The sequence below is a fragment of the Buteo buteo genome, chromosome 23, assembly GCF_964188355.1.
Source record: "Buteo buteo chromosome 23, bButBut1.hap1.1, whole genome shotgun sequence".
NCBI lineage: Eukaryota > Metazoa > Chordata > Aves > Accipitriformes > Accipitridae > Buteo > Buteo buteo.
The window spans coordinates 19,439,941-19,462,273 of record NC_134193.1 but is presented as its reverse complement, the minus strand read 5'-3'; the positions used below and the strand labels follow the sequence as shown (position 1 = coordinate 19,462,273).

The following is a 22,333-nucleotide window of genomic DNA, read 5'->3' as shown; positions in this document are numbered from 1 at the left end:
TGCGTAATAAATGTGAGAGCGCATTACCCAATGCAAACCGCGATTTAAAAAAAAAGAGGGGGGGAGAGCAAGCCAGCTCCCGCAGTTGTGATTTAAAACTCGGTCTCCCGCAGCACGCGTGACCCTGCGTGGGTTTCAGCCGCGGAGCTGAGGGGGACCCGCACCTCCCCAGTTGCACTTTTAAGGGTTCTTGTTGTACCTCTAGAGCCCGAGAGGCGCGACGGCGGGCGGAGGGGGAAGCCGGGATCTTCCCCGGCAATATCTGCTCGGGGGGGACCCGCCAACCACCACCTCCCGGCGGGTTTCTATCGCTGTCCCCCCCCCCGAAACCAAGCGAGGCTTTTTCCCCACCAGGGGGAGCGTCTTTACCCGCCCCCGCCGCCCGCTGACCGGGGCATCACCCCTGCCGTTTCTCTCCCCTGCCCGCCGGTCCGGGGAGGGAGCGGGGAGCCGGGGAGGGGGGGGAAGCCTGCTGGCTTCTGGGACTTGTAGTCCGGGGGCCAGCGGCCGCCTCTCCCCCGGCCCGGCCCGGGACTACCGTCCCCACATGGCCTTGCGCCCCGGCGCATGAGCTCTTGGGCGCTGTAGCGCATCTATTATACTGCCTTGCCGAGGATAAAAAGAAGAGCAACTGGAGGGACTATAAGGCAAACGTTGCTGGAGCTGCCGGGGCAAAGTAATCTATTTAATCTTTCCCTTTATTTGTTAGATGCTTGGGTGTGCGTTGCTAGCACTGGGCCATGGATTCTGGAGGGAGGGGGGGCCGGGGAAGAAGGGGGAGGAAAGCAAAACCCACTTGGGAAAGGCCAATGCTGATTTTTTTTTCTTTTTTTTTTTTTTTTTCCCCTCCTCTCTTCTTCTGCTCCTTCTTCTTGCGAGAGCCCCGCGTCGCTCCCCGCGGCCCCGCAGCCTTTGTGCGCCGCGACAATGCAACAAAGCGCGGCGGGGCTGGCTGCAGCCTGGCCATTGATTTCCTCCCGGCCCCGCCGCTCCTGCCCACCCTTTTCTTCTTCTTCTTCTTCTGCCGCTTCTTCTCCATCTTCTGCTCCCCCCTCCCCTTCTCGCCGAGCGCCCGAAGACGCCCCGGACGGGCGCAGCCCCGGCCCCGCCGAGCCCCGCTCCCCCACGCAGGAGGGGTTTTCTTTCTTTCCTTTTTTTTTTTGGTTTTGTTTTTCTTCTTCTTTCCCCTCTCTCGCTCGCTTTCCCTCGCTCGCTCTCTCTGCCCGCCATCTTTTGAAGGGGAAAATTAGGGGCGAGGAAAAGGAGGGCTGCAGACGCCCTTAAAAATTAAAAAAAAGAAAGAAAAAAGGGGGGGGGCAAAAAAAAAGAAAAAAAAAAAAAGAGCGGGGTGGGGGGGTGTGTGCTAGGCAGCAGCAAGCCCCCGCTCCCGCCGATGCGCGGCTCCCCGGCTCCGGCGGCGAGCGGCCGCGCTCGGGGCGCGGAGCGGGGCTCGGGGCGCGGAGCGGGGCTCGGCGGCGGCCCCTCGCCCTGGGCGAGCGCCGGGCTCTTCCCGGCCATTTCCCTCTGCCCCCGCCGCCGCCCGGGTCGCTGGCTTGTGAGCTGGAAAAAGGTCTGAGCAGGCTGCATATGATGCGCTGAAAAGTGCGCGTTTCGTGTGTTGTCCGTGTCCGCATGCGTCCGTTTGTGTATATGTGTGTATATACGGCTTCTTCGCTCGTGTAAATATCTGGTGTTTACCGAACTTTTGTAAATAAACGGAAACCGAGGGTTCGTTGCCTAAACTTGATATGATTTATAGGTGTAAAAAGAAACGCAGCTCACAGATTTATATATAGAAGTGTCACGCTATAAATAATGCTACCGATAATAAAATGTAGAACTTCAAAACCCAGCCGTACTTTTCCTCCGTTTATACTACTTGTTTGGTTTTTGCACCTCCCTGGGGATAGAGCATTATTTGTAGCCTGCTTGGTTTCACTTTCAAACAAAGCTGTAGTGTTCAGGTCGCAGATCTGTGCACGTCTTTAAGCTACGTGGTTCAGTCTTGCAGGGTGTTAATAGGGAATGTGTTTCCTACAGAAATGACTTTTGACAACGTGGAGCATGCATTCTGTAAGGTTCACGCTGAGTGTTCTGTGACAATTCTGTGGTGTGGATATACCTTTCTGTTGATGTCTTCAGGAATCAAAAGTTACTAAAATAAACTTTTTTGGATAAGCAAATATGATGGCTTCACTAATACTTCAAACATTTATGCTTTTTTTTATTTTTTTATTTTTTTTAACATCTTAAGTTCCCTGACACTAGTAAATAGTAGGTTGGGGGTAACACAATTAGCAAAGCACACCTGCTGTTCCTTGCTGGGAATAGAGAAGTGTTTTTTTTAATACGCTTGTTAATATTTTTAATGTGTTCAGTATATGTGAGTGTGATGAGGGGGTGTCTCTAAATTAAACTGGAAATTTAGGTTTAAAGCTGAAACTCTTGTCTTTAATTCACACAGTGATAAGGTATTAGAGAGGACTTGGTGACTACCATATGTGCTGCAGTATATGGGTGAGAAGTGCAGAATAAATATGCATCAATAAAACAAGAAATCCCCAAAGCAGTCTGGTTGCTTTACAAGCGAAAAAAACTGATCTGTATTGCTTACAACTACCCAACCGCTTGAGTGTACTGTAAATGCGAAGTCCTGCCTCCTAATCTGCAGATCACAGCACTAGCAGAGTGTGTCTTGTTTTGTTAGCACCGAAGTTTGCGGAGTTTTTAATAATATGCTGGGAGGCTCCTGCTGCAACAGAGTAACTCCTGACCTCAAAGCCTTCTTTTTCGGAAAGAATAAATGCTAAGATTGTTTATTTCTTTCTCTTTAGTCCACACTGGTTAAAAATATTCACTCATGCATGTATTTAGTGCTTTGAGACAATGCTTAATAAAAGGGTTGGGCAAAGGGTAGCAGTCTTATTCAATGTTCAGCATAAGCTTGATTGCAATATTGTCTTCTGTACTCACTGCCTGTATAGTGCTCAGAGCTGAGACAGTAGCTATTCCAATGAAAGGCTTTTTAGTTTTAGTGACCTATGCATGCAGAGTTTAAATTAAGAAAGAATGCGTGTGCAATGTAAAGTGTCTGAGGTTTGTTCTCAAAACTGACTTAGGAGTGTTAGTTCCGTTATCTTCAAATAAAAACTAGGCTCTGTCGCTTGTGGAAATAAAACTTCTGTCATTTAAGCACTGAGGTGCTTTCAGAAACTTTAGTTCTCGTAATTTAAAAAATATTTGGAAGAAAAGCGTATTGAAGAAGGCTGATGTTCCATCTCAGTAAGCATGCTAGGCAGCAGTGTTCTTTCACTATCAGTCTGTAAAGGTGGCTGGTTTTGTTAGTGTCTGCAAATGGAAGTATTTCAGTAGCCTTCGTAGCTGGTTGTTTCTTTGCACTGTTGTAACTGCACTGGGTACAATGACTTAAATCACAGTTCTTAATAGTATTGAAAAATGCTTCTTTCCTGAGTTAAGAACTATGTGTTTAAAACTTTATCCTTCAGTCATCTCCTAAGATGGTGGGGAGTCTAATGGAGGTTCTTGGTATCCACAAACCATATTTGCGGTCCGGGGATCCAGCCTGCCTGACCTGAGAGTCTCTTCCCCCATGAGCCTCAGTGAGCTGAAGGCAGCGCAAACAGATAAAGCAGTTTGCCTTGGTGAAGGCTGGGGCTTCCCATAGTTTTTACAGACACACTTTTTAATTGGTACAAGTTCTGAAAGATGCCGTTCAGTATTTACCTCTTAACTTTTGGGGGGAGAGGGAGCACTTGTGCAGTGGGTTGTGGGTTTACAGCCAAGCCTTGCTGCACTCCTAGAATCTCGCTCCTTTTCCCTGGCGTAATCTGGGAGCCTGATCGCTCTCGTTGACAGCACAAACAACTCGGGAGTCAAATCCCTCTCCTCAGCAGCAGCTGAGTGATGTAGTGAGGTCTCATGTTTCAAAGGCTTAATTACTTTTACAAAATATATTACTCTCTGTCTACTTTGGTAAGCTATCAGGTGCTTTCAGCACACACAGAACGACACTTTGCTAAATAAATGAACAAAGAGTGTTTTGCATCTCAGTGTTGTTGATTGTTTCTCTTTAATCCTGGTTGCTCCTGCTTTGCTAATTTGCAAAATTCATTAATCCGCAGTGGGTTTCCCAATCATTACCATGAACCGTATGTTTTGTTTTGTTGTGTGTGTTGTTTTTGTTTTGTTGGGTTTTTTTTCTTTTTAAATTGCCACATTATTCTCCAGTAATAGCCTAGAACACCGTTGTAAGCAATAGAGTTCTGGGAATTAGGAGGGAGCCATTGTTTGCTATGCTGCTCAGTGAGCTGTCAGGACATTTTGGAAGGATGTGTGCATCTTGAGCTTTTCATTCCACGGTATTTTACTGTGACATTAGTGTGTTTTTGTCAATCATTAGTGCTTGTTGGAGGTGAACAACTTTCTTTGGGGCACAGTAACTCTTTAACCCACTTGTTGCTAAAGCCACAATTGGAAGGATTTAAATTCTTCCGGAGAGCAGTGTGGAAATTCATCATAATGTGCTGCTTTTTCTACTAGTCCTTATTCCTTCTCCCATTCTTCCTGTTAAGATACCAGCTGAAGAAACACTCGCCTCTATTTTGGATTCCTTTAGCGTCTTTCCAGGCCTCAGTCTCTTTCCAGCTTGAGTCTGATAAGAGGACACCATCATGCCTGGAAGTATTTCAGCAATATGGATAACCTGGACAGAGGAGAAGATTTGTCTCACTCTGTTGCTGGGACCAGGGCTCAACGTTCTCCTCTCCACCAGCAATGCAACAGGTGTGGCAAAGACAATCTGAGGTGAAATTTCTATGCATGGGGGACCAATCTGGAACAAAATGCCCTGGCCAAACTGATTCCATTTAGCTTCAAACTTTGAGATTCAGACTCAGTTCTGATCGACATCAGTCTGCTTTGGGAATAATCCTGTTTGATCCTCTCTCTCCTTTAAAAAGAGAGAGGTAGAGAAAGGAAAGGATTGCAATTTTCCTTCCTGGCCTTGAGAGCTGTTGCACTCTTGAAGTTTACACCTGGAGCACTTTATGGATACAGCCGTGCTGATATCCTTGCAGAGGACTTCATGCACTGACATAGGTATACCAGCAGAGATGCACTTCGTGTGACTGACTTGCCTGTCGTAACCAAACCCAACCTGTATTGAAGGAAAGGCATGTTTCTCTTTGTGTAACTCTGTCTTTTCAACTGCTCAACTTGTGTAACATTACGGAGGGAGCCTGGCTGGGGATCTCACTTTCTTGCAACCCACCAATATGGCCATGCTGAGAGAAATCTGTTTCCTAAACCTGCACTGGTCAATAGGTTTGGCTATAAGCAAGTGCGGAGTTTGCGGTACTGTGTTATTTTTCTGGGAGCGGATGTAGGACATGGCAGCCTTTTTGCTTACCAAGGCTGGTTTAGGAACTGTCTGTGCCGTGGGCTGTAGTGAAACTGATACGCTGAGCACATGTGTGTGTTCTGTACTGTATGTGCAAGAATTGTGTGTGGGTATAATGGAGAATGCTGTTCCTTAATGGAAAGCATTGCCATTTTGCAACTTTTGTGTTGGTGCTACAGTTTTGTTTAGGATCTGTGAAATAGTGTTAAAGTGCAGCTCTTCAAGGTGCCACATGAAAGAGGGTATGCTTCCCCAAGTTTCTGCTGGAGTGAACACTTGTCTTGAGTGTGTGTACTATGCATCGGCTGGTGTGCTGAAAGTGTGTTCCTTTCCTGGACAGGAATAAGCCACGTGGGAATAAATTGGGATACTTGTGTCCACACTGTTGCGGTCGTACTTCCTTTGACTTGAACTTCATCCATATGCAGGAGCTTTAAGAGAGGTTGAGGGCTTGTCTGTTCTCACTGTGCAGGAAGCTAAGCCGTGGGTGCTCACAGCAGGAGCTATGCGTGGGGAAGCTTAGCTCCTCCTGTTAGGAGCCTGTCTGTCTGTCCGTCCCGAGCAGTCTGTGGACAGAGCAGTGTTCCTCTGGGTATGCAGAGGCAGACCACCTTCCTCCCTTGGGTGTGTTAGGCAGTAGCGAGCACCTTCCCCTCTTCCCCCAAATTAGCAGCCTCTCTTCCCTGCGTAGGGAGGGGTAATAGACTCTAAGATCCAAATTTTTCCCTTTCTCACAGACTGTTTGGGTGTTCAAATCAGATGCATAAACTCAGGCAGTGGAAACTGTGCTGATGCTCTCAGGGAGTGATGGCAGCTTAGCTATCACAGTTTATTCACACCTTAGCTGACCTGCAACTTCCATGCATAGCTGAGCAAATTTATGGACCTACCCAACCTTAGCAAAATCAGCAAGGCACTTTTCATCTGAAATAGTAGACCACGTACAGACTTTTGCGCTTGTTTGGTTATGTTTGCTTTAAGATAACACATAGAGTTATTCTAGGACAACATGCTTGTTCAAAGACAAGGCACTTAACTTCATCTGTTCCCAAACAAATTTAAGTTGGTGCACCCTGTTTAGGGGAACATGGGGGATGAGTGGTGGTCATAAATGGGAGGGCTACCGCAGCATAAGTTACTGCTTCTCTGTCAGCTAAGCTGCAATAATTGACTTGGTGGGTGGGTGGGTGTACTTACTCTGCCCCATTACCAAGTATAACGTTACTGTGGCTCAGCTAACAAGTAGTATATTTATGTCATGGTAATTCAATCACTTTCATTTCATTGTTCATCCCCTTAAACTGACTTGATTGTCATATATTGATTTAGGTAGACTTTGCATGGGAAAGTTGCAGTGCTGTAGCTGTAAACTCAGAGCATGATTTAAACCAGTAGCAGCACATTCGTTCTTACTACACTTGTAATGCTTTTTGTCCTAAACCAAATCTGTTCTTTTTCAAAATAGTAACTTTAATCATTTTAATGTATAAAAATAAATTTAAAAATTAAGTAGGAGAAAGTGTTGGAGCACAAGTGCACAAGGGTGGTCTGTTGATGAAGGAAGGTATTTTCTCTAATGAATCACTTTGATGGTTCTGCTGCTTACTGTGAAATGCTTCTAACTAACGTACAGATCTGTGTGTGTTTATTAGAAGTCTGTCTTCTCTGTTGATGTTCGCATGGAGCTTCTGGTAAGGTTAACATCTGTAGGACTTGTAACTTATATTAATAATGCTGATATATGGCCATGCAGTACTGGTGATGTAAAGGAGAATTGCAGCATAGGTTATTAGGTACACAGAGCAGAAAACAATCCTTTAAATAGGTAATACATAGGAACTGAATGCTATTTGCAAGGGCTCTGTATTTTATACTTTGCTCAGAATACTTTTTGTACTTAGTTTCCTTAAGAGGAGGTAATCTTCCTGTTACATGTAGCCTCTTAGATTCAGTTGGAATTGGAATTCGGCTGTATCTAAACCCCCCTCCCTAACAGGTGTCAAGAAGGACCTCTTGGGTGTTGTGGTTTATCTTTTAGAAACGTGTTTAGAGAGCTCTGCAGTATGGGGAAAGGGATAAAGCAGATGGCAGTTTTAGCTTTGCACTTTCTTCAAATGACAATTAGCATTGTACTTAGTAAAGAACAGTTAAGTGTTTCCAGAAACCTAAGTTATGGTATTTGAACACCTTGTAAATGTAGGTTCCTCTGTGTGTTTGCTTTTTTTCCTTAAAATTTAGTATAACCATAACAGTGAGAAGGAATTAATGTATATATGCATGGGAAAAGACTAATGACTTTAATTGTAGATGGTAGTGGAAATATATCCCCATTTTACAAGTGGGAAACTGAGAAGCCTACAGCATGGGGTGTCAAGAACTGAGCTGAAGTGTCAGCATCCTGTTTTGTAGCTGGTTTTTTTTGTAATTCTTTGCAGGTATAGCAGAAGCTTGGAGATGCTCTGCCCAGCAGGGAAGTATTCGAGCTGTTGTTTTTTTGTTTTTGTTTTTTGCCTTTTCTTCAAAATGCTTTCTGGCCAATAATCTCTCGTTTTGGAAATCAAACTGCAGAAAAAGAAACAATCATGACAAAACCTGTTGTGGAAAGACTGTGTAATTTATTCACTATATGCTGAATCAAACTGAGTAAGTTTGAGGTTTTTTTCTTACACTGTAAACATACAACAGAGCACCATATGCTGATTAAAAAGGGGAAGGGCAGACTCTTTTTCAGAACAGAAATATTTAACTTTGCAGATCATATCCTTTAAAAAGCAGAAAAAGAGAATGCTGTGAGGGTGTAGATGTACAATAATCCCATTAGGAGTTCTGAAGCCTGTGCGGGTGTTGCCACGTTATGCTTTAATGGGTATACCTAAATGCTTCTGTTATGCACGTCTCATCTGAAACTCGGCTCAGTGCCAGAGTATGGCTTTTTTTGGTTGTTTTTTTGTTTGTTTGGTTTTGTTTGTTTGTTTGTTTGAAAATAATTTAACTGAAATATGGTTTGCTGACCTGAAATTGGCAAAATTGATTTCTGGAGTCACAGGATGAATCAGCAGTAGTATCATGTGTTGAGTAAGTCATGCTTTGGAGAAGGTAGGCTGTAATGTAATAGATGAACAGAGGGGAATTAGGAGACAGAGCCTTGAAGGAGGTGGGTTGTGGTACTGACCTGCACTGTGATTTGTTTATTTTTAGTTTTCCTTTTTAAGACCATTATATCTTGCCAATTTGTGCCTCTTCCCTGGCCTGTCTAGGCTGCTCACTCATAGAGCAGAGACTCTGTGCACACTGCATTGTGCTTGGTCAGGGCAGTGGAGCCTCTTGGTTGTAGTGCAGTTGGTGTCTAGGCACATCCTGATGAAACATGGTTAAGTTGAGGTGTTTAACCTGTCAATTAATTGCCCTAGCAATCAGTCAGTCTCCAGCTTCTATTCCATCTCCCCATCCCACTTGCAATGTCTGGTCACGAGCAGAGGCTGGAGTCTCCTGCAATGTGTACTGTCTTCATACAGTGTCTGGTGTGTGGTGGTCCTTTCTGTGTGTTGCTGCATGGCAACAATAATGGTGACCAAACCTGGATGAACCACACAAGGGCTTCTCTCCCCCTGCTCTAGTCTGTAAAAGTAGAGTGGATCTGTATGATGCAGCATTTAACAGCAGCCTGATGTCAATCACATTTTCAAATTGGATGAAATGGGAAACTTTAACTTCTATCTCCTCACTCTATTCATTCTTCCTTTCTTTTCCTGAGTTTCTCTATGTTTTGCTTTCTCCCAGAGGGTGTAGGTTAGCTGCCTGTTTCCTCTTCCAGTTTATCTGCTCAGTAGTATTTGTATCTGTTTTTTTCCACTAATTTTGCTTCCTGAAGGAAAGTAAGCAAAAGGGACCCTAGGCTGACTTCTGCTGAAGCCAATGAGTATTGGGTTAAGACTGTTCAGCATCATCATCCAGTACTAAAATGATCAACAGCTTCAGCCTGCTTGCTTGTCACTTTGGTGGTGTGTCTGGGGCAGACCTGTTGCTCCTGGACTTTTAGATGCATGGTTTCTTCTTAGCAGCTCTCAGCAAGTGACATTTTCCTTCTATGCTCCTTGTGTGCTGTGGCAGCATTGCCTGATGGCTGGGCAAGAAATCCAAAGATCCCCTGCCACTGAGCCTGTGAGAACATCAGGCTGTCACAGTTTCAGTCTCCCACTTACAGAGCAGTTGGGATACTGACATGTAGGATGCTAATAAAGGGTGACTGCAGTTCAAACCCAAGTGAGCAAATGGATTTGTAGCTCTGATTGGTCTTGAAGTATGGATTTGAATGCACAAGCAAGGGTGAGTTGAGGTGGAACAGTAGATTCTGTCCATCTGTGAAGTTCAAGTGATAATGATACCAGAAACATTGAGAGGTGGAATAACAAAGGCGGCATCCAGCAGACAGCATTTGTGCCAGTTCTGAATTTGTGGAATTGGCCAGTCTGAAGAAGTTGTACCCAAGCCTGTAGAGTCTTTTGCTATGCCCATCAGCAAGGTTTGAATTGAGGATCATCAAACCTTTTCCCCCTTGCCCAACTTTCTTGTAAACATGGAGATTCCTTTTCTTGACTAGCCTGCAATTTATTTTTGTGGTGGTTTAGGAAACATGATGAAAGAGAACAATATCTCCATGCTCTTGCACACCTTATGCTTGTACAATGGGAATTCTCTAGCTGGGATCACATTCTGCAGCAATACTGCAGTGAGAGGATGTATCTTCAGGGCTGGCTAGCATTGATTAGATCAGCTATCATAGCTATTGTAACTGCAACAATGGGAGCACCCACAAATTTGATAAGTCTGAATAGACTCTCCAGCCCCAGATACCTAGCACTTAACCTCCCTTGTCATTTTATCTCTCCCTAATAGACAGCTAGAGCAGGGTTTGACCCAGGTAGGGGGGCCAAAAAGTGCGGAGAGCTTGAGTTTGTTTATGTCTTTGCCTAAACCTTCCTTAGAAAGAGGTTTATCTTGATTGACCAATTAGTTGTATCTTGTAGGTGATAAGTCTGCAAAACCCTCTGTGGAGAGGCACTGAGCCACAGAAACTGTGCAGCTTACCGAGAGGGGAAGGTTGCTTAGCACTTTGCAGGATGGGGCTTGAAGTGGTTACTGAATCACAGAGGAGGACTGAGTTGCTGTCTGTGTTGTGGTTTACACCATACTTCCAATGCGCCTTCAGCCATGTTCCTGCCTCCCCTAGGTCCCCCGCCCCCCCATCCTGCTCCTGACATGTTGGGAGCTTGTATGGTATGTGGCCATGTGCCAGCACCTTCCCAGCGCTTCCTTTTTGCCTAATGTCCAAGGCTGCAGGGCTTCTGCTGCACATGGGCTTTTGTGGGACTGCAGTAACCCCTACAAGTGCTAGAAATTGCCAAATAAGCATTCAATGTGTTGCAGTGCACTAGATAAGAGAGAGCATATGCTCTGAAGCAGATTCACCTTCTCTTCTTCCTCTGTAAACCTTGACTGCCTGCTGTCTGGCTCCTCTCTGGCTCTTCCTCTGATTATGAGGTGGTGTGGGTTCAATCCTGTGGGTCATGCAAGGTAATTTCATTGCATCTCCACCTTTCCGCTCTAGGAAGAAATGGCACGAGCAGACTCTGCCCAGGCATGTGATTATCCCAAACACTTTACTTTCTGTGCCAAATCTCTATTATGAAAATGAAGGCTGAAACAGCCCAACACTTTTTTTTTTCCATTGCCATAAAGATGTAATTGGTGTATCTCTTTGTGAGAGGCACAACCACTAGCATTTTCCTGTGAAGCAACTACCCATTCCCATCCTGTTGATTTGACTCTGCCTTCCCAGTGTTGATATGCAAGCCACCAGCTGCTTTCTGTACTCTGAAACCTGTTTGTAGATGCTTATTTCCACTGCTACAACTAAGTGTTTGTTAACATTTTCATTATAGGTCACGCAGTTAATTTGCTGAAATACTTTCTGGAAGATTTTTTGCAAGTGCAGTTCAATTTATTTCTGAAATCTCAGTCCAATCCTTACTGGAGAGTCAGGTCTGAAAGCTGACTGAACTCCTCCAGTCAGGAATCCAACAGAGAGTTGGATTACCACTCACACTTTTCCTTCTTCCTGTAGCCTTGTGTCATAGTTTAACCCCAGCTGGCCACTAAGCCCCACACAGCCACAGTCCCCCCAGTGGGATGGGGGAGAGAATCAGAAGAGTGAAAGTGAGAAAACTTGTGGGTTGAGATAAAGACAGTTTAATAGGTAAAGCAAAAGCTGTGCACACAAGCAAAGCAAAACAAGGAATCCGTTCACCGCTTCCCATCGGCAGGCAGGTGTTCAGCCATCCCCAGGAAAGCAGGGCTGCATCATGTGTAAAGGTGACTTGGGAAGACAAACGCCATCACTCAGAATGTCCCCCCCTTCCTTATTCTTCCCCCAGCTTTATATGCTGAGCATGATGTCATATGGTATGGAATATCCCTTGGGTCAGTTGGGGTCGGCTGTCCCAGCTGTGTCCTCTCCCACCTTCTTGTGCGCCCCCCCAGCCTGCTCGCTGGTGGGTGGGGTGAGAAGCAGAAAAGGCCTTGACTCTGTGTGAGCACTGCTCAGCAATAACAAAAACATCCCTGTATTACCAACACTGTTTTCAGCACAAATCCAAAACATAGCCTGTGCTAGCTACTATCAAGAAAATTAACTCTACCCCAGCCAAAACCAGCAAACTTTGTTAACAAAACTGTGTGTAACTCAAGAGCTTGCACAAAACCAACATATGTCTGAGTTAAAATTTGCCTGCTTGTTTTCAGAGGACCATAAAAAGTAGGGCTGGAAGAAATGTCCAGAGGTCATTCTGTCCTCCACAATCCAAAACAAGATCAGCCATACCTAATCCATTACTGAGGCTGATTACTTAAACTGTTCTCAAAAGGAAGTTCAAAGCTATGAGAATGAACTTGTTATAGTGTGAAACATCACTCCCTGCACTTGAAACTACAGCTTTTAGCAGTTGAGGCCCATATGATTTGTGTGTTGCAGGAGGTATGTGACATGCATCTAAATTCTTGCTCAGACTTGATCAGAAGGTGCTTCCTGTGGTGTTAGCAACTTGGTGGAGACAAATACTCTAGCCTGTGATTATCAGAAAGACCATCATTTTATTTGGGGTGCCTAGAATAGTGCTTATAAAAGTCCCCAGTGCTTTCATAGCCAAGATAAAGTGACTTTTGGGTACCCCTGAGTTTGAAGGCATGATGTGAGACATCTTAAAGCAGCATGATTTGCAGGGAGCACTGAGTATGTACCAGAACTGAAGGCCCTTGAAATTACCAGTTACTTCTGGCTGATTCTTATCTACTGGTTAGGAGCCCACAGGCACCTTACTGAGGAAACACCTGCTCTTATAATAGCCAAGGAGAGACCAAGGGTGGGAAATCCATCTGCATAATCTGATGGGCATTAAATTAAACAAGTCAAAAGTCAAGGAACTGACTTAATCTTCTGTGATCTTTTTCCCTCCCTCATGCAGAGGTAAGTTAAGGACACAGTTGCATCTTCCAGTCTCAGGATGTTATTGGGGCTGTGCTCAAAATAATAGGCATGAAAAGCAAATCTCTGCTATGTGGAATTAAAGATTTGGGAGACAAGGACAGCTGAATGGACTTTCAGAGTGCAAAGCTGCAGTGTGCCATGGGGGCACTCACAAGCCAAATTCCCATTTCCTGCAGTGAAGCCAAGTGCAACTGCTTCATCCCCAAGTCTTGAGGGGGTGGCATATTGTGTATAGCGTGCGTGTGACTGCCAAGGCAGCATTGGCTGATAGAGCAACTCATCTGTCCTCAAGTCTTTGTCTCAAATCACAGATCCCTTGAGTTTGAAGAGAACATCCCTGCTGACATGGAGTTAGTAGGTAGTGAAAGCTGCCTGAAGTTCAATTCCGATATGGGGCTGTGAAGGGAAAGGAAGGCAGAGTAGGAGGAAAAGGAGGGTATCCACCAGCTTTGTTTTCTTCTGAGGAACCTGGAGGAGTAGTGGTGTAGCCCTTACTTTCTACAGCCATAGAATGAAATGGTGGGTACAACCCTCAATTAATAATCTTACCTGACTTTAAGGTTGTGTTGAGGTGTAGTAGTAGTGCACTAAACCTCTCCTGCAGTTGTAAGACAGTCTGGGCAAGGTGATCATGGGCCTGCTGCTTCTCTGAGGTGGGGAGTAGCATATGGTAGCAAATCTGACCAAGCTTCCAGGTATTGCTGCTGTCGGGGAAAAAGGGACTGAGCATCTGCTTTGGTGGCTGCAAGGAGCCTATGTGGGGGACTAAGGCTTGGAGCAGCAGCGTGAGGACGCCTGCTCCAGCTGCCCTGCTGTCTCAGTGCGGTTCTGGCTGCTGGCTCCATCCTACTTTCAAAAAGGCTCAGTCGCTGCCTTTCACGCCTGTGTGAGCAGCACTCCTTCAGAGGTGCTCTTTCTCTGATGGGCTGGCTAACAAAACTGGGGCCAGGCACTGGCTGGGGTTCAGGGCTCTGCCCTCGGCTCTGCTGTAGGCTCGCTGGGTGGCCCCCAGCAGGTCACTTCACCACAGTGTGAAGCGTGAGTTGTGAGCACCAGCTCCTCGAGTTAGGAACAGGGTCTTACTCTGTGTCTGCAGAGTGCTAAGTACTGAGGGACCTTGATCTCTGCACAGCCTCCATGTGCTACTGTAATGTAAATAATAATGTGGAGATAAAGAATGAGGTCAAGGAACATCTCTTAAACTTGATAATTTTCCCTGATGGGAAGATTTATGTTGCTGTTTCTGGCTGGGCTGGAATTGCGCCAGTTTTTGATCAGTGTCCAAGTAACCGTGCAGAAATACTATACCAAGAGAAAAAAAAGAGTTGTTGGGCTCACATGCTAACGTAGAGCTTGCTACCTTCTAATTTTGTAATCAAAACAAATACCATCCTGTACTGCACGAACAGCAGCAAGGGAGCGAGCCATCCGTTAAATGTTCAGCACTGCCAAAGGAAGTGGCAGAACCGTTAGCTGAAGCAGCAGGCTTACTGGCACAGTGCATATTTCATGGGGCTTTATAGCTTCTTTTAAAATAGTCTCCACTGCTGCAGACAGTCTGTGGGCTGCATCAGCCGAATAAAATGTTATTCTACTAGTACAGGGAATTATTAACATGTTTTCTCCATGCCAACTGTCTCTCCACTGACTGACCCATGCAAGCAACTCAATGAAAGAAAAGTTAAAAAAAATAAATCTTTCCAACCTAGCTGAGCTTTTTGATGACTGGTTTGGCTGAGGGATGTGCCAAACCCCATAGCTTTGCTGGATGCCACACTGTGGTTGCAACTTAGCACAAAAGGACAGACTTAAACTCCAGAGAAGCAAGATATATTTGAGGGTTTGGGTTTTGCTTTTAGTTATCACCTCAGACTGGGATGAGTAAGAACGAGGAGAAATGCACAAAGTGGGAGGCAGTGTACACTCTTCATGTATGACGGCAAAAGGGTGTACTTTAAATTTGTAATATCAAAACTATACACTTGCAGCCAGAAAAATCAAGAACAACTTCTGTTACTTGAACATTACAGGTCTGAGGAACAGGATAAATAGTAATTTAAAAATTTAAATTTAAGAAGTTAGTACTCCAAGGCTGAAGGAAGTCCAGCCTTAGGCCTTCACTAGAAGATGCACATGATGTCTGTGCCAAGGCTGGTTTTGGCATTCTTCGTTGCAGGCTTGTGTGGTACCTTGTACAGTGATGTCCTGGTTCACAGCTGGGCTCCCTAATAGTTTAAATAATTATCGATACTAATACAATTTCAGTAGATGCTGAAGTGCTTAGACAGAGCTGTGTATTTTGATTCCGCTTGTAGTTATGGGACAATTTGTGTAAGCTTGCTTGTTTTTTGTGTGTGAGTCTACCTAAGTGTCATGTTGGATGACTTGTGTGGTAAGTTGGGATGTCAGATGGTCATGCCTCTCACTTTCGTCATTTGATAAATGAGGTCTGACAACTAGTAGATTTCTCAGGCAGGGCCACAGCCTCTCTGAATTCAACGTCATACACTTCTGGACATTTCCAAAGCATTTGCACCCTCAGCTTCCAGATTCCTCATAATCCTGTTTTTTACATTCTTAAAAAGAACATTATTTTGAAACTTTATAAGTAAAGGAGTGGATGTAGGAACAAATTTTTAGCTTTAAAAATTAAGGAATAATCTGATATCAAAGCAGCTTCCCCAGCAAATGATGAGGAAGCTGATGGACCAAGGGTTAAAAGGGTGCAGTGAGGCACATGCACATAAAAGCTGTATTTATGCCAGGAACAGATACTTCCAGTGCTGTTAAGATAGCCCAGGTAGCTATTCTGACTTTCATCTGCAGGATCCAGCATTTCAATGACAGTGCTGCTAAGAGGTTTGGGGTTTGTAGCCACTTTTGGTTGTAATAACTAATGAGTTGGAGCGTGCAAGTTAAAGAGGATCAGCTGTCAGAGGACTAGCTGAGTTGGCTGTCACGATTCTGCCTCTCCTACTTTCGGTAATGTTCTTAATTAAAATCCTTTCTGAGTTCTGTCACTGATGACTCTTACATGTTTCTCTTATGTGGACTGTACAAACCTTGTTTAAGCTTGATGATCAAAATGTGCACGTGAAGAGGCAGTGCACGTCCCAGAGAGTTCGCAGGCTGGCTGGGTGGAGCTGATGAAGACAGAAAGGACTATCGCTATCTCCATGGCACAGATGAGGAGCTCTGGCGTGAAGATATTGAACACCTTGGCTAAGGTCAGAGACAGAGTTTGGGAGAGGCAGGAGCTAGATCTGTGGTTTTTGAATTAGAGTTCTGGGATTTAATAAAAATTCATTTTAAAAAATCCTTATCAAATGGAGTTTGAGAGGTAGGAGAACATCAAGAAATTAAAATGAAGAGAACAGTTGTATTTAACCTTAGGTTATTTAAAGGGAGGACTTAAGTTGCACTGCATAGTTTCAAACTTGTGACTGAAATGCTCTATAGCAGTAGGAATTGCTCTCCTTGGGCATTTTATTTCCCGTCAATCCTTGCATTGCGTTCAGTTTGTTAATCAAGAAGACAGCAAACAAAATGCTTTAATGGTGGTCACCAGGGACCTGCAGTCAGTGTTGCATACACTCGGATGATGGATGTTGCTCAGAGGCCTTGGGGTCCGAAATCCATGCAGAGAGCTGCCCAGGAGGAGACTGAGTGAAAATTCCTAATTATCTTTTTTTCTTCTTTTTAATTCTTTGTCTCTTCTCCCCTCCTTGATCTGAAGACTGCATGTTGCAATATTGCTGCTGCTGCTTTGAGTTGATGGAACATCAGGAGAAAATGCTTCCCCAGTTTCTTCCAAATCTGAAATCCCAAGTAACATCCTAGTTTTGAAATTCCTTGCCCAGAGGGTGCCAGCATCCCTCTTGGCTGCTTGGTGATCACCCTGCCTGCCAACAGCAGCACGATCAGATGAGAGGGCTGGAGAACAGAGACGGTCCTTTTTGAACTACTAAGCTGGGCTCTTGAATTATCAAAGAATAGGGACCAGAGGCCTGATTCTGGATCTATACTTGTGCCATATACATGGCACAAGAAAGTCCTACTGTTATCTCTGGTTTTTTGTACATCCTTGGAATGTAACGGGTGTGGTGAATGGATGGTGGCAGAGTCATAACTGGTCTTAGCTGTTCCCTGCACAGATAAGCACGCGTACTCACACACGGATTTGTTTTCGTTTTTTAACAATTTCATTTTCTGTAGAAGCACTATAAAAAATTAACTATACAATTACCTCTAAAAAAATAAACCAAATCTGGTTTCTGGAGCCAGGGACACCTGTAAGCCAAGCCAAACTGGTCCATGGCAAGGTGCACCCAGCAGCTGTGGCACCCGGAGCACTCAGGTGTCCCTGATGGCTGTGGCACCCAGAGCACCGGCTGCTTTATGGTGTGGTTCCCTGTGCCACAACGTCACGGGGGTGCTGGAGCATTCTAGTACAGAGCTGCTGGGGCAGCAGCTGGCCTCCAGAATGCACATGCCTCCGCTACCTGGGCAAACCTGAGAAGACCAATGTTTAAACATCCCTCTCTGCTGCAGGGATGTTTATGTTTGTACACATCTATTTTTGTAAAATTCCCCTAAGTTAGGTATGTGTTTACTTTTTGCCATCATCTAGTCAGCAACTCAAAGGGTAAGTTGGTGTTCTATATTTAGTCCAGATATTCAGTAGAGATGATTAGGGATGTATCAAAGAAGAGGTTTTTATTTTTTTCCTAGGATATCTTACTGCTCTTTCCTTCTTCCTGTATTACTGCAGCTTCTGTCTCTGCTCATGTTTCTCTGTACAGCCAAGAAGCATATGTCAGAGTATTTGTGTGGCTTTCTGAACATACTTGAAATAATTTGCCTTTAGAAAGTGATTGTGGTCTGCTTGCCATGAGAAGAGTAGCTTCAGTCCTGATGTGAATTGAAATATCAAATGTTTATGGAAGATGACATAGCAAAGCTGTTTACCATATGGTATACAAAACACAGTGATACTAGACCATTTTTTTCCCTGCAGTTTGCTGGGGAAAAAACAGAATACAATAATGCAATTTGTGTATTCTTCTGTATTTCATATGTGCCTTTAAGAGAGAGCATGACAGTGTTCTCTTAGCCAGGTCATGGGATATGAGTATAATACTAATTAGTATTTATATTGAGCCTGTATCTTGAGACTTCTGCATGAAACTGAGGGCCCAGTCAGATATGTCAGTAGTGAGACATTTGTGAGATTCCAAGTGCAGGTCACGTCAAGTTAGGATGTTTCTGGTGATACCTTTCATTCACAACTGAACTGTTCACCGCACCTCCCTCTGCCCCTTCTTTTGTTTCTCTGGGTCGAGGTCCTCTGACAGCTGTCATCCGCTCTTGATTATGGGATTTTAGACTAACCATTGCACCACTGTAGAGAATTGTAAGCTGACTCAGTGCCAGCCAACACGGGTCTAGAGACAATGCAGTTAAGTTTACATGGAGCTGCAAGCTATGGATCAGTGCATTCATGGGAGTCTCTGCATTACATCCTAACCGCATTCTTATGCTACCCCATGTGTTTTCTTTGCACGAAGATGCTCACTGAGCCAGATAAAGCAAGAACTAGTCCTGTAAAGCTTACTGGCTCTCTGCAGGCTTTGAATTTGGGAATTGCTGTTCCACTGTCTCTTGGGTCTTGAACTGTGCCCATTATCAAGACAAAGTATGTTAAAGGGAACGAAGCAGATGGGGTAAAGAGCCCAAGTTCAAACACCATCAACAGCAGAAGTGTCTTAACATGCCTACTTCAAGTATCTGTATTTACACATTGTCCTCTTCCTCTCATTTGATCTAGGTTGTATGATTGGACCCTGGAAATGGGATGTCAGTCCCGTTCAGGGAGCATAAAGGAAGAAAGAAAATCTCCAAGTTGCTGCTGCTGTGACAGCGAGTGAGAGCAAGAGCAGGAAAATGTCGACAGTCACATCAGCGATCCAGGCTCCTCAGGGCCCTGTGAATCCACCGCCTCCGGAGGTCACTAATCCTAATAAGCCTGGCCGGAAGACCAACCAATTGCAATATATGCAAAATGTTGTGGTAAAGACCTTGTGGAAGCACCAGTTTGCTTGGCCTTTCTACCAACCTGTTGATGCAATTAAACTGAATTTGCCAGTACGTATTTATCATCTTCTGCTCGGTATTCTGTTCTTAGAATGCTTTGTGTTGGTGAGATCAGTTTTCTGATCACTGGACCAGAATGGCGAGGTTGCTTTGGGGGATTTCCTTGAATGCTGTTAGACTCGCTGAGTTAGAAGATGATGTCTTGCAGAGCTGGAGAGGTGCAGGTCTCTGAAGGAGAACTGCTTCTCACTTAGTGAAGGAAGAGGAAAGCACACAGGCAAGCTGTCTTAGAGCAACTGAAGCGTAGTGTTTTGTTTGGAGCTTGCCTCTGTTTACTTTTATGTGTCCTCACTCCTTGTCCCACCTCTGTTCAATTTGAGCGAGTCTTGAAGCCCACGCTCTTCTGAGCATTTGGCATTGGGCTCAATGTAACTTATGTTTTCAATAGGCTTTCCTGGATTTGCTGCTGACTTCCGTGTTGAGGAAGACAGGAGAAGCTCATTACCAAGGATACTTTGGAGCTAGATATTTTCAAATGCTGTCCTGGAAATAGAAGGAACAGAACAGTTGCATTTACCCATCTGCCTCCTGTGCCTGATGATACATACCCTGTCTCTGTCAGACCAGATAGTACAAGATATAGCCCAGTTATTAAAAAATGACCAAAGTTTACTATGCTGCTTTCTTCCAGGGCGTAGAGCAACACACTCATCACCTCTTCAAAGGGGTGCTGTAAGTGTAAAACCTCAGCAGTGGAGGCATACCCCTACCCACCTGCTTCACTTAAATACAGACACCACCACTCCCCTGTCCACCCTGCTGTCTGCTCAGCCATGCGGCCCATTGCAAATTAACTCTGGCTGCTTTGAGCAAGAGCGTTGCACGTAGGATTTGAGGGAGCATGGTTCTGGGATGTAAGGTTAGGAGAGCTCCAGTTACCACAGGTTATAACCCAATTTTGTGGACTGGATCAGGAGTCTTTTGAACTCTGTAATGTTGTTGATGGCTACTATTTAAAGTGCTAGCCAAAAGACTAAAACACTTAACACCTGTATAATATTTCTCTAGGTCTGTGCTCCTTTGTGCCTTCTTTTTGTGGATTTAGTTTCTCAGTGAAGCATTTTGAGGTGGTTTTAGGGCAGGTTACCAGAAAATTTAGAGGAGGAGTCAGTTGGAAGAATAGTTGTTTTTCAAGCGTGGCCTAAGTCTGCACAAGCCCAGTAGCCAGCAGGATTGTCTTTTCTGCCCTAGCATGCCTTGCCTGGAAATAGTGGTGCCTCAGATCGCGCTTGAGGGTTGGGTTCAGAGAGTGACCAGTGACTGTACGTGGCTTTGTGTGCACGTGCAGTGAGAGGACTTGCTACTCTTTTCCAGAATGAGAAAATTACGGTGTATAACCGTGCATGCCTAGAGCATCTCCAGGCTAATCACAGCCTCTATAGATGCTTGAGACCAGCCCAGAGAGAAACTGGGTTAACATGTGAAAGCCTTGTAAGGGATGAAACTTTTAGCACAGTCTTAGCCAGTGCTAGCACTGATAAACTTCTGTAAGTGCCAGAGGCAGCCTTTTAAAAAGGGAGGCAAAAATGCTGTTTCCCAAATTGCAGCCAGTCCACCATTAAACTGAACACCCTGCCAAAGCTAGTGCTGACCCTGCTGCCCTGACTTCTGGTCCCACACGAGCATGAAGCACATTGCTGCAGTGTTAATCTGGCTGCCAAGTTTGGCACCCTTCCACTCTGTGGCACAATCCGAAATGGCATCTACAGCCTTGTAAGGGGTATCAAGGCTGCAAACAGCTTCCAGGGAGAGCTGCTGAGAAAGCACGTTTTCCTCCATATGTTACTCTTAGTGCCTTCCCAGTCCAGCTGTCCTTATAAAAAGCAGGTAATGTCCAAGTAGCCATTTGTGTATGTGTTTGAGCACGTACTGGGGGGAGCTGGGGAAGACTGGTGGTTGTGGAAGGAGTTCTTGTGCTTTGTAGTCAAGTTCATAATAACCATAGACTAAAACGCTACAAATTAGAAAATAAATGAAAGCAAAGGCGATACTTAAAATTTCCACAAAAATCTGGGGATGTGTTTTTTGGGAGGGGGGATGAGGAGAAAGCTGGGACTAGAGGGAGATGTGAACAACACTCGGCATATCAGGAGGTGTAATGTCTTGTTTCTTCAACAGGATTATCACAAAATAATAAAAAACCCCATGGACATGGGGACGATCAAGAAGCGCCTGGAACATAACTATTACTGGAGTGCCAGTGAATGTATGCAGGATTTCAACACCATGTTTACAAATTGTTACATTTATAACAAGGTAAAGAGCCCAGACAAGCATTTAGCTGCAGCACTGCCTAGGAAAGACCCACCTACAACTGTTACAGTGCAGGTTTTGATCAGGGCCAGCTCCGCTGTGCTCAGGGCCCTCCTTGCGAGGATTTGAAATGCCGCTAATTGCAACCACATTACTTGAAATGCACAAAGCTGTCTTTGTGCTGTGTCTTTCTCCCCTGGACTAGTTAAAATGGCAAATGTGCCTTTTAATTATAGGTAGATTTCTGTTCTGGGGTTATGTAGCAAGTTTTTACTCCTTTTATTTTCAGTTAGGAATTCTTTAAGATGAGCTATGGTTTATGCAGTGCTTTGCAGGTGTTCTGTGGGGTATTAGTGCTATGTGTTACACTGGCTGTCTAGAAGTAAATAGTATCTCTTAGCAGCAGAGAGCAGTTCAGGAAGTATAGCTCTGTTCTTTGCCTATGTCTCGTCCATACTTGCACACCTTTAGATTGCTTATTATTTTGGGTTTGGCTTGTTTGCTGTTTTGTTAGGTTGTTAAAAGCCTCTATTCTTTGTATTATGTTTTCTATAGTGGTTTGTCATCATTGACCCATACTGGTGAACAAGCTGAAATAAACAAATTAATTAGTTTGAGCCACAGAGTATGTGTTTACACTCTTCTCTGGGACCTGCTGGCAAGCAGGGGAGGGCAGCTCATCTGTTCCACTTTGCTGCTTCCACACTGTTGCACGGGATGCTAGTTATCAGGCTCCTACTGGAAGTCCTGATAACTCTGGATGCAGTGTACTTAGAGGCTGTAATTATTGCATGCTAAACTATAATAGAAGAGCAGGAGGGTAGCATGGAAGGAGGGAAAAGAGCTAGTCTGTTTATTGTCGTAGCTTGGATACCATCATTTATTTGAAGTGCAGTGTCATTGGCGATTTCAAAGCCTGATCTTGAACCTCTCTGCTTCTAATATGTGGATGATACAGCATGGGC

The 22,333-nt window shown here is 44.7% G+C and overlaps 1 protein-coding gene across 2 annotated transcripts in view; it reads left to right on the top strand.

Moving 5' to 3' along the window:
• The first annotated feature begins 573 nt into the window (after window positions 1-573).
• Window positions 574-22,333, top strand: part of BRD3 (bromodomain containing 3) — a 37,808-nt gene continuing 16,048 nt past the window's right edge. For both annotated transcript variants that reach the window (XM_075055901.1, XM_075055900.1), the window contains exons 1-3: window positions 574-676; window positions 18,790-19,106; window positions 21,234-21,371. In XM_075055901.1, the coding sequence (XP_074912002.1) occupies window positions 18,906-19,106; window positions 21,234-21,371 (339 nt within the window). In that variant the 5' untranslated portion in view covers window positions 574-676; window positions 18,790-18,905. The remainder of the gene's footprint in view (window positions 677-18,789; window positions 19,107-21,233; window positions 21,372-22,333) is intronic.